This window comes from Berghia stephanieae, chromosome 15 (genome assembly GCF_034508935.2).
Source record: "Berghia stephanieae isolate SIO BIC M18660-M18661 chromosome 15, UCSD_Bste_1.3, whole genome shotgun sequence".
Classification (NCBI taxonomy): Eukaryota; Metazoa; Mollusca; class Gastropoda; order Nudibranchia; family Aeolidiidae; genus Berghia; species Berghia stephanieae.
In genome coordinates, this window is record NC_088374.1 from 16449979 (window position 1) to 16462478 (window position 12500).

Below are 12500 nucleotides of genomic sequence, written 5' to 3' on the forward strand. Positions count from 1 at the left end.
TTTGTTATTGCGTACAATGAGCCTGGCTGCGTTATTTTGAGCAACCTGAAGTTTGCTAATTTTGTCTTTAGCTAAATTCGCCCAAAGGGAGTTACAATTGTCCAATATAAATAAAACCAGGGAATTAATTAAAAGTTCTGCTATATGCCTCGGTATTAAATTACGAATTTTGCTTATTTTTGTAATTTCTATGTACATAGATTGTATGGTGTTATTCACGTGGCTTGTTATGGAAAGATCTTTATCAATGATGACGCCGAGGTTTTTTGCTTTATTTGAAAATTCTATTGTGCTTTTTCCGAGAGTAATAGGTAATTTAATTGCCTGTTTAAGGATACTCGGCCTTCCACACATTAAAATCTCAGTTTTACTATCATTTAATTTTAACTTATTGTGGTACATCCAAGATTTAATCTCATTAAAACAGCTCGTAATTCGTTGTATTAAGAACTGTATATTACTAAGGGGTGCTGAATCATATATTTGCGTATCATCTGCATAAAAATGATAACTCAGATTGAATCTGGATATCACACTAGAAAGGGGCTGCATATATACAGTAAAAAGGACAGGGCCAAGAACAGAGCCTTGTGGCACTCCAAATTTAGTAAAACTTGTTCTGATGAACACCATTCACCACGACAGTCTGCCATCGATCCTGTAAATATGATGTAAACCATTTAAGGGCAATTCCTTTTATGCCGAACGTATTTTATAGTCTTCTTAACAAAATGTCATGGTCAATGGTGTCAGAGGCAGCTGAAAGATCTAAAAGGCATAATACATTGATATTGTTAGCATCAGCATTACATAACAAGTCATTAAAAAGTTTAAGAAGCGATGAGAATAAGAAGAAGAAGAAGAAGAAGAAGAAGAAGAAGAAGAAGAAGAAGAAGAAGAAGAAGAAGAAGAAGAAGAAGAAAAAGAAGAAGAAGAAGAAGAAGAAGAGGAAAAAGAAGAAGAAGAAGAAAAAGGATTCTGCTGCTGCTGCTGCTGTGGATGATGATGATGATGATTATGATGATGATGATGAAGATGATGATGATTATGATGATGATGATAATAATAATAATGATGGATAAGAAAATAGAAGAGGAAGAGGAGAAGAAGGGTGAGGTGGAACAGAAATAGAAGATAATTAGGTGCTTAGGACTAGATCTCCAACTGGATTGAAACATATTATTATGTTACATTTATTTACCTTTGTCGTTTAGAATAAACAACGTTTTTTACCTTTAAAACTACAACTATGTAATCTACTTATTTTGGTTCCTAAATATTTACATGACATCTGCTTTATGCTTATGTTGTGTATATCGCACGTGTGAAAGAAAGAGAGGAAGAGAGAGAGAGAGAGAGAGAGAGAAAGAGAGAGAGAGAGAGAGAGAGAGAGAGAGAGAGAGAGAGAGAGAGAGAGAGAGAGAGAGAGAGATAAGTAGGAGTGAAATATCTGTTCAATGTTACAGTTATCGTTTAACGTTATAACAAGTGTAACTAAATGACAAATTGCCATATTTATGGACAATAAAGATCTATTATTATTATTATTATTATTATTATATTATTATTATTATTATTATTATTATTATTATTATTATTATTATTATTATTATTATTATTATTTTGAACCAATACCAGGACATTATGAACAACGATTTATTTTACCAATAAAACAACTACAACTATGTAATCTACTTATTTTGGTTCCTAAATGTGACCCCTCGTCTCAAAACGGTATTAAGTCGGGATGATTAAGATGGTGAAAATGTAATTTATAGCCAGAAATATCAGACTTAAGTTGAGTTTGTTTGCTTTATAGAGGAGAAGGAATAGCATATTTTACTGTCTTGAATACCAATGCTTTATATTTTTGACCAGTTTAACTATAATTTGACTTTTTAGCATCTGGTCTATCCCGACATAATACCGTTTTGAGACGTTGGGTCACAACTATTTACATGACATCTGCTCTATTTTGAACCAATACCAGGACACTATAAACTACTGTATGCAAGAAACCGAGACGATTTCCAGGCTGCCTTTGGGACTGCAATGTTACTCTACTCGGGTATACTGAGTCTCATCCGTGTGGCAGGACTTAGGGTAAAAATGTGACCCTCCGTCTCAAAACGGTATTATGTCGGGATGATTCAGACCCCAAAAAGTGAATTTAGAGATAGATTGATGAGAAATTGGAGCTTAGAAGTTTTTGCAATGCAAGAAATAGTCTTTATACTCCAGCATAACGTACAGAAATTAAACCCAAGTAGGATATTTGTGGCTATGAATTCAATTCCCTAACCGAGTGGATCCCGACATAATACCGCTTCGATACGGTGGGTCACAAATTATTTCACTCCACAACTGTCTCTGTCTGTTATATGCAACTGATATTCTTTCCCACTCTTTCTCATATCATTGTTTCTCCCTTTTCTTAACCATTCTCTCTCTCTCTCTCTCTCTCTCTCTCTCTCTCTCTCACTCTCTACCTCCTTTTCATTTTATGTATATCCATGTCCTTTGTACCATTATCGTATTATCTCTCTATTCTTGATATGTTACATCTTATCCATCTCTCTCTCTCTCTCTCTCTCTCTCTCTCTCTCTCTGTGTGTGTGTGTGTGTGTGTGTGTGTGTGTATGTGTGTGTGTATGAGTCAGGGGCGGTTGGTCACGTTGTATTTAAGGCGGCACAAATCCGAAACACAGAATCAAATTTTATTGGTCTAGTTAATTTAACTTAATTTGACCTACTTTGTATGTGTGTGTGTGTATGTGTGTATGTGTGTGTGTGTGTGTGGAGGGCGGTATTGCAATTGTTTGCATATATGTGCGTGTATTTGTGTGTGCGTGTATGTGTGTGTGTGTGTGTGTGTGTGTGTTAGAATATTAACGAGACGTACTCACAAAAGAGCATCAATTATCTTGGACAAAACTTGTCTGGTAACTTTCACCTGTTCATTATAACGACTCACAGACGCAGCATGTCCTGTTTCCAACTGATTTCTTATATCTACAACGTTGAAAAGTTTATATTTAACAGCATCTGTGACATGGCTATTTGATTCAGAATGTTTCTTCAGTGCCTGAGAGATGTGCGCAATATCACTGAATCCTCCTGTTGTCCGTTATAGCATACATCACCAAAAATCAAGCAATAAAAACAATGAAGCGTTTTACGGCTTTCACTGGCAGTAAGCCATTCAACATTTTAAAAATAATCATTATTCAATCATCGCTGTCTCCTCGGAGTGTTAGAAACTAAGTTAAAATTCACTGGTTTGTGTGGACCTAAATCTTTCACCACTATTTTCTCTTGAGGGGATAAGTGTCGGAATTGATTATCAATTAAAAAATCAACATGATTCATGATTGGTTACAAATTACAGAAATAACTTTTTAAAATAAAATGATTCAAGATAAAAACAGGTAGGTTTCATAAACAATGACAACAGCGATAATACTTTTCTCTGAATACTAACGACTAACGGTATGACACACAACTTTAGAATAATAGAATTTAAAAATCCACATTTAATTCCAAACGCAAAGCACTTGTTAACTTCACACACAATCAGCGACATCTTTATAATTATGCACACAATACAAGTTGAGTAGGGATCGTTGGGAGTGTGCGGGGATGAAGGACTCCGTGGCGTCAGGGATTTTTATTTATAGTACCATGGGGCTCTTCTCGGTGCATACTTTGTTTACTGTTCTTTTTTATATTTAATATATATTTAAGCAAAACAAACAATGATAAAATATATATTTATTGCCATTCTCTTCATCCGTATATCTAAGTGAAGCAAAGCCTCTTCTTTCAGTGATAAAACCGATATGGTTTTAATTTATCCCAAGTAGGACCTCAGGGCATGCATCGCTAGATTGGCCGTCTTGGCCTAATTATTTTAGCAGTGAAAGACAATAGTTAGTTGGGGAGGGAGGGTGGAGGGAGATTGGGGAGTAGTAACTAACTTTCTTCAAGGTACAACGGAGTATAGGATAAGGACAGGACGGCCAAACGAAGACTGGCTCATATAAACAAAAAAAAAAACTTCCCCACCACACCACACCCTCCGCTCATTGTCACCCCGCGCAGGCAACGGGGGGAAAGATGAAACGTGCCGATTTGACGCTACCTTGGCGGAGCGACGCACGAGTCATCAAATATTAAATTCAAAACAAAAAGCAGTATGTGCTAAATTTTTAATTTTATCAAAATTGTAAAATTGAAGTTTTTTGTTTGGTTGACATGCTAATCTACGGAAAATATAGGGCGGCACAAAACAACTTCGCTCTATTGACCGACCGCCAGTGGTATGAGTGTCCTATCTCACTTCTTTCTTTCTTTATATATTTCTTTCCATCTATGTCGTGTTCTCTGCAATCTAAAATTCTAAAATTATTGCCATACGTGACTGTAAGTTTCACATAATTGATCAGAACTCAAGGCCGTTGAGTAAAAAGCTTCATGATGCTATTTCATATTCAGCCCGCCCCTGCACGTCATCACTTTTCATGCAGATCATTAAGCACGATTGATGACTCATTGGATTTTCCCGCATGTTTATTTCCCAAAGGAAATGCTAGAAACAATATATATGAATCCAATTCTGTCTTTTCTATCATATAATGATGATGATAATGGTGATGATGATGATATTGATGATGATGATGATGATGATGATGATGATGATGATGATGATGATGATGATGATGATGATAATGTTGATGATGATGTTGATGATGATGATGATGATGATGATGATGATGATGATAATAATGACGATGATGATGATGATGATGATGATGATGATGATGATGATGATGATGATGGTGATGATGATAATGATGATGATGATGATGATGATGATGATGATGATGATGATGATGATGATGATGATGATGATGATGATGATGATAATGGTGATGATGATGATGATGATGATGATGATGATGATGATGATGATGATGATGATGATGATGATGATGATGATGACGATTATTATTATTATTATTATTATTATTATTATTATTATTATTATTATTATTATTATTATTATTATTATTATTATTATCATTATTATCACCATCGTCATCACGTTCTTGTTCAGGTGACCCCTGCGGACGAAGGGTATACTCGAGTCCAATTCACTCTCCTGGACAAGCCGTCTATAATGGGTAGCTCAGAGAGTGAATTTCCAGAGCCAGGAAACGACGTCATATGGTCTAAACTAGAGCATAGTCTGGAGACCTCACAGTTCCAGGTGTCCGTCCATAACGATATGGTAAGTCTATTATAACTAAGGTAGATCTTTAGATTGTAAACATTTAGAAACTGACAGAGCATTACACAGATCAAGACAATACATTATATTATGATTTTTTAAAAAAAAACTTGAGCTTTTATATAGCGCAATATCCACTAAACTTGCTCAAAGCGCTTTACAAGGGGTCCCTGGCCAACAGCAACACATAACATGAAGGACGAGACATGACGCCTGTCAGGCGATATTACAATTTTTTGGGACAGAGACAACGCTGTTAACGGCCAGGTACTCATTTTACACCTGAGTACGATGAGAGAATGTGAGTAAAGCTAAGAGCCTTCTCCAAGGACTCAACTATGCGCCGAGCGAGGCTCGAACTCAGGACCTTCCGATCCGAAAGCGAGTGTCATACCACTAGACCACATAGCCGCACTGATTAAGAGGCAATTACAACCTAAGGAAAAGGTGGTACCGTGTCTCAGTGGTGAGAATGTCTCTTCTTGTCACAAAAGTCAAGATTATTTAGGCGTTGTCATGTCAATGTATGGATGGGTGATAGTGACCGTTGAAAGTTCTAATTACTATATTGTGTCTTTGGGTATATCACTTTGTTTGAATGAGTATTTGGCCATAGGCAGTGACGGCTATTGTCGGATATTTAGTGCACAAACGATTAAGGATTTGTATTTTTTGTTACTGATGATAACAAGAAATTAGCAATAATAATCTTGAATCAAACGAAAGAAATAGAAATTTGTTTACAAGAAAGGAATATTTTTAAAATCCTTTAACAATTTAATTTTTTGTACATTAATTTACTCACAATTCCATTGACTGAATCTGTCAGGTAGCGTTGTTTAGTATTTGTATGAGAGCCGTTAGCTCTCTTATAACGACGAACGATGTGTAACAGTGTGATAATTTCCATTTAGGATCAATTAAGTATATCTTATTTTATCTCATCTTATCTTATCTTATCTTATGTTGCATCAAGTCCTGGATTCAATGAGTCATTAATGATATTAAAGCATGGATATATTCTTTGGTTAACTCTCTCCTTACCGATCATTTTCAGTATTTTCCCAAAATGAAAGGCTTACACAGCAGAAAAAATGATTCTTTAAACTCAAAAAAGCTCTATAGAAATCAACATTTTGTTCTTATTAATCAAACAAAGATCATTCTTCAAAGTTTGTGATGTACACAATAATTCTGAATAAGAAAAAAGCTATATTATTTCGTAACAAATGTGACGATTTTGCTGTAGGTGGTAAGGAGAGGGTTTTTCGACATTTCAAACAAACATCTGCATTCAATACAAGACTTCTGGGTTTGTTTCCACCAAACTCCAAGCGTTCCTGACAGGCTGATACTTGACCAAGGCAATGCCTGAATATCGTATGTGCTATACAAGAACGTCTTGAGTGATTTTGGCCCTGTTCGTTGGGGCGTTGCCATGCATAAACAGATCAATATCATAGACATTGTTTTACGAGAAAAGAATGTCGCACGTCGAAATATTTGCTCAATGAAATCTTGTGCTTGAAGGCGTCCGGTAATTTTGATGAGCGGTGCTATCCTATTGCCCAAACTTACCCGGGTTCCATCTCTTTCCAGAGGTCGGATGTCATGGCCTTTCATCCTTCACGGGCCATTGCAGCCTCGTTACAGTCTGCCATGCGCCGTCCTGTAGCTTCCTTGATGCCATCTGTCCAGGATTTCCTTTGTCTTCCTCGGCCTCTCTTTCCTTCAATTCTTCCCTCCATTATCCTTTTTTCGAGACTATCATGTACGTCTTCACATATGTCCAAAATACCACCCCATAAAGTAACCACAGCGCATCATCGATTTTTGACAGTTGCACATTGTTTTCACCCGAACGCTAATTTTCTCGACGACAATTGGATTCAGTAGTCTGATGTCACGCGCCAACGGCAACGGCGGCCACCTTGGTTCTAAACAAAGAAAATCATTACTTTTTATTCTTCATGCTGGCTAGAACTTTTTTCCCTTTTCATATGCCTTGTGATCAGAATGTGTAAAAGTCAAAACATGATCAAATTGATGGGTTTTTTTTTCCCTCAGGATAGGCGTTTAAGCTCGCCGGAGAAATATTTCATTACGGCGTCCGCCATTGTTCCGATAGTTTAGAGCCAGTATTACTAAGTTACCATGCGTCATTAGGAAGGAAGTGGCGTTACGACTGTTGTAGAGTATTCAGTCGTCTCCTGTCCAAAGAATCTACTTTGAATATTGCTTCATCACTTATCAGAACTTTCACCAATTTCTCCTGCGTCCAACAAATAAAATGTAACCAGGAACCCAAGCCATTTGTTCTAATTGTTGTTGTTCCCTTTAGATCAGACACATAGCTGGCCTGTACCCAGTTAGACCAACAAGTCTGAGGAGACGGGTAATAGTTTGCATGCTTAGTCCTATATCTTTGGCCGCTGATGTCGCAGTTTTGAAAAGGCTATTTTCGTGAACCCGAATGATTTTGTCGTTCTCGCCGTTGATGGTAATATGATAAGATCAGATAAGATATACTTTATTCATCCCAAAAAAATGGAAAATCGAATAATATTAATAATAATAATAATTAAAACATACACCTCCACACACCATTACACACACATACACACACACAAACACACACCTCCACACACCATTACACACATACATACACACACAAACACACACCATTACACACATACACACACACAAACACACACAAACACACACCATTACACACACATACACACACACAAACACACACAAACACACACCATTACACACACATACACACACAAACACACACCATTACATACATACACACACAAACACACACCATTACACACACATACAAACACACACAAACACACACAGACGGGCGGATATAAGCTTGAAAAGTTGTAGACAGTAATAGTCTTCTCTATAGATAGTTCGAAGATGACGCCACTCAGGTCTTTGTCATTGTTTTTTGCCATCCGCGTTTACGAGTAATGCTCGCTGAATTGTATTAACCTGACTATAAACGTTCATGGATACACGCAGTTTTGTGTGATGGCCCGTTAAACTTCCGGATGGCAATGTTATGAGCTTCTTAGCCAAGCGCATACTATCTATAGTTTGCTCTTGGCTAAGAAGCTCATAAAATTGCCATCCGGAAGTATAACGGACCAACACACAAAAATGTGTGTATCCATGAACGTTTCTCGTCGTGTTAATACAGTTCAGTAAACGCGGATGGCAAAAAACAATAACAAAGACCTCAGTGACGTCATCTTCGAACTATCTTTACTGCGTTCCAAAAGTTCTGTCCACATAATGATGCGTTTAAATTGTCCCCTAACGCTATTTTACACGTTTTCTATAGATAGTATGCGCTTGGCTAAGAAGCTCACAACATTGCCATCCTTAACTATAACTGACCAAAACACAAACCTATGTGTAACCATGAACTTTTATAGTCTGGCTAATACAGTTTTGTGAGAATTACTCATAAACACGGATGGCCAAAAAAAAAAAAAAAAGAAAAGAGAAACAATAATAAAGACCTGAGTGACGTCAACATCGTTCGATCTAATGTGTTTCTTATGCAATTTGCTGCCATTATCTTGAGCAAGGTGAATATCACTCACCTAGTCATGCGATGTTGTAAAGTCGATACAATCGTATTTTTTTTACCTGTTTTCATTAATCCAAAGAATGGTTTTATCTTCAGCACTTTTAACGTTTAAAGCGCTCTAAACACCTCTTCGTGGTATGGAAGAGCAGTCAACAAATATAATAATGTATTGTTATTATTATTATTGTTATTATTATTATTATTATTATTATTATTATTATTATTATTATTATTATTATTATTATTATTATTATTATTATTAAATCATCATCATTATCATCACCATCATCACCATCATCATCACCATCATCATCATCATCATCTCATTATTATTATTATTATTATTATTATTATTATTATTATTATTATTATTATTATTATTATTATTATTATTATTATTATTATTATTATTATTATTATTATTATTATTATTACTATTATTATTATCATTTATTTATTATTATTATTATTATTATTATTATTATTATTATTATTATTATTATTATTATTATTATTATTATTATCATCATCATCATCATCATGCAAAGAGATGTTAAACCACTGTTGTTGTTTTTTTTCATACGGAATCGAAGATATAAAAATACCTCTTTAGGAAGCATGTGACAGTTGTTGGTGTCTGTGCGAAAATAAATTACTCCTTTCCTTACTTATACTGATAAGCTCTTACGCACATAATGTATTATGCCTTATAAGACATGGTTTGATCAATAGAAATCATGAATTTATATCTTGTATTTCCTCTATAATTTATAGGGTCACCACATCGCGAAAGCTGTTCGATACAGCATAGATTTCCAAGATCCAGCAACCTACAATGCCAAAAAAGGTAATAAATACCAAAAGATACTTTGATTAGTTTTCAACTGTTTTTTTAAAGCCAAAATCTGATATTTTCTCTCTCCAGAATGGTGAATGCATGGCGGTACATTAGTAACATAAGTGCAATTCTGATAAATGAATACTTTTATGGATTTGGTTTAATTATCTCCTTACCGACAGTGATCAATTTTTTTTACTGATATGTTACACCAACATACAAATTAAATCGTTAAAGTCAAACTAATAAGAAATAACAACATATTATATACATAATTTTGTTTTTATAAAAGCCTTACAAATATTTTTTAACATAAATTTTATGATTTATAAAACAAATTTGAATAAGAAAACTCATGTCAAATTCTGCTGTGAATCATCAATCAGATCTTGTTTTCTTATACAGTTGTAAATTGACAATCAGAAAAATTGCTGGCAGATGTTTGTGAATCATCAATTTGAAGTTGCTATCACATTCTGTTTTGGATCACCAATATATCGTTTCTTCCACATGTTATTTTAAATAATCAATTTAAATTCCATCATCGGCTGATAACATAGAGAGATTTAGCAAACTGATATTGACAAGTGCTAAAAATACATCCCAAGAGGAGTCAGACTGTGGCACAATCCATGCTGGTCAGACGCGAGTGAAAAACTTCTCGAACCATATGAAAAAAAAACCAAGACCAGGATGTAGCAGAACAGCTATTAAATACCCTTCAAGAGGACAGAAGAGAAAGATGAATTGACACAGTAGAAAACTTGGATATGAGACACTCGAGTCAACATGCTTGGCTACTGATTAGGAAACTTAACCCTGAAAACAACGGAACCAAAACCGCTCCACTCGTGTCCGTAGATATTGTGGCACAAGAAATTAAGCAACGCGGACAACACGTTCCAGATCAGATGTTCGAAAAAAATATCCGCAAGGAAAACAGAAACACTCTCGACTCTCTCCCATCATCTGGCTCAATGTGAACCTTCCCAATCAGTCACGAAGAAATACACGAAGGTATCAAAAGTATGAAGAATGGAAAAGCAGCAGGGATCGATGGATATATCCAGATATATATGATAACACACCTTGGACACAACGCAAAGAACTGGTTGGCAGCCGTAATGTCTGACATACTTAACAAAGGAAGATACCCACAAACATGGAAACATGCTAGAGTTATAGCCATCCTCAAACCAGGAAAACCAGCAACAGAGCCATCTAGCTATAGAACCATCTCTCTACTATGTTGCCTCTACAAACCACTAGAAAAAATAATATTAACAAGAATAACTCCTTACTTGAATCCTATAATCCCAATTGAACAGGCAGGGTTTCAACGAAATAGATACACAACCGAGCAGGTCCTTGCCCTCACCTCCTTAATTGAAAATGGATTTGAAAAGAAATTAAAAACAGGCACAGTGTTTATTGATCTCTCCGCTGCGTGTGACACAGTGTGGACTGGTGGCTTGATGCTGAAACTTGCAAAAATAATTCCATGCAGAAAAATCTTGAAACTGCTCTCTTCATGACAGGACCTAGAAATTTCCATGTGGTACTTGGCGGCAACACCAGCAAAGTCAGAAAAATAAAAAAATGGAGTACCACAAGGCTCAGTCTTAGCACCAGCATTGTTTAACGTCTACATAAGCGACATGCCTCAAACAACTTCCACAAAACTAGGATATGCAGATGACTGGGCCTTAGCATACCAATCAAGAAACTGGGAAGATATAGAAACAACGCTTAGCAAAGACACGGCCATGAAAAGGTATTTTGACAGGTGGTATTTAAAAATGAATACGACAAAACTGTTGCAACTGCATTTCATCTTAACAACAGGGAATCAAAACGAAAACTGATGATCAAGATTGATGATACAGCACTACCAACTGATCAAAATCCAAAATACCTCGGAGTGACACTGGATAGACGGCTGACCTATAGAACCCATCTTAAGGGTACAGCAAGAAAGATAGGGAAACGAAATTGTCTACTCAGAAAACTGCCAGGAACAACATGGGGGGCATCGCAAACTCTTCTCAGAACATCAACCCTGGCCCTTCGCTACAGTGTGGCAGAATATTGTGCTCCTGTTTGGACGAGAAGTGCCCATACAAACCTTGTTGATGCGAAACTAAGAGACTCGATGCGAATAGTAACTGGATGCCTGAAATCAACTCCAACACAATGGCTGCCAGTCATGAGCGCTATAGCACCACCCACTTGAGGAGAGAGGATGCAACACAGAAATGGATATCCAGAGCTAAAGAAGATATTGGAACTCCTTTGCAAACCATATACAAAACTGCGCCCCCAACATCAAGACTAAAATCTCGTTCACCTTTCTACCTATCAAAGAAAGAAAACTACAACACGCAAGAAGCCTGGTGCGAGGAATGGAAAAGGAATAAACCAACAGGAGGGGAACTAATTGAAGATCCCTGTAAAAGTCTCCCAGGTCTACAGGATCAACCAAGAAAATACTGGGTAGCTGCAAATAGACTACGGTCAAAACATACTAGAACAGCTGCCAACATGCACAAATGGGGGCCCCAAGAATCGCCAACATGCCCAAAGTGCAACCAAGCACCACAAGATGCAAACCACCTCGTACTAGATTGCCCAGAGACAAAACTTGAAGGGACATTTGAAACCATCAACAAATGTGATGATGACTTCAGAACCTGGATTGATACCTTGAACATAGAAATGTAGCCGAACGATACTACTACTACAACTACTATCAATTTAAAGTT

At 36.3% G+C, this 12500-nt stretch overlaps 1 protein-coding gene across 1 annotated transcript in view; it reads left to right on the top strand.

Moving 5' to 3' along the window:
- The window catches only part of LOC144960782 (uncharacterized), a 30368-nt gene that overhangs the window by 6351 nt on the left and 11517 nt on the right, over positions 1 to 12500 (top strand). The window contains exons 6-8 of the mRNA XM_078894125.1: positions 1991 to 2103; positions 5117 to 5290; positions 9675 to 9747. Of these exons, the coding sequence (XP_078750251.1) occupies positions 1991 to 2103; positions 5117 to 5290; positions 9675 to 9747 (360 nt within the window). The remainder of the gene's footprint in view (positions 1 to 1990; positions 2104 to 5116; positions 5291 to 9674; positions 9748 to 12500) is intronic.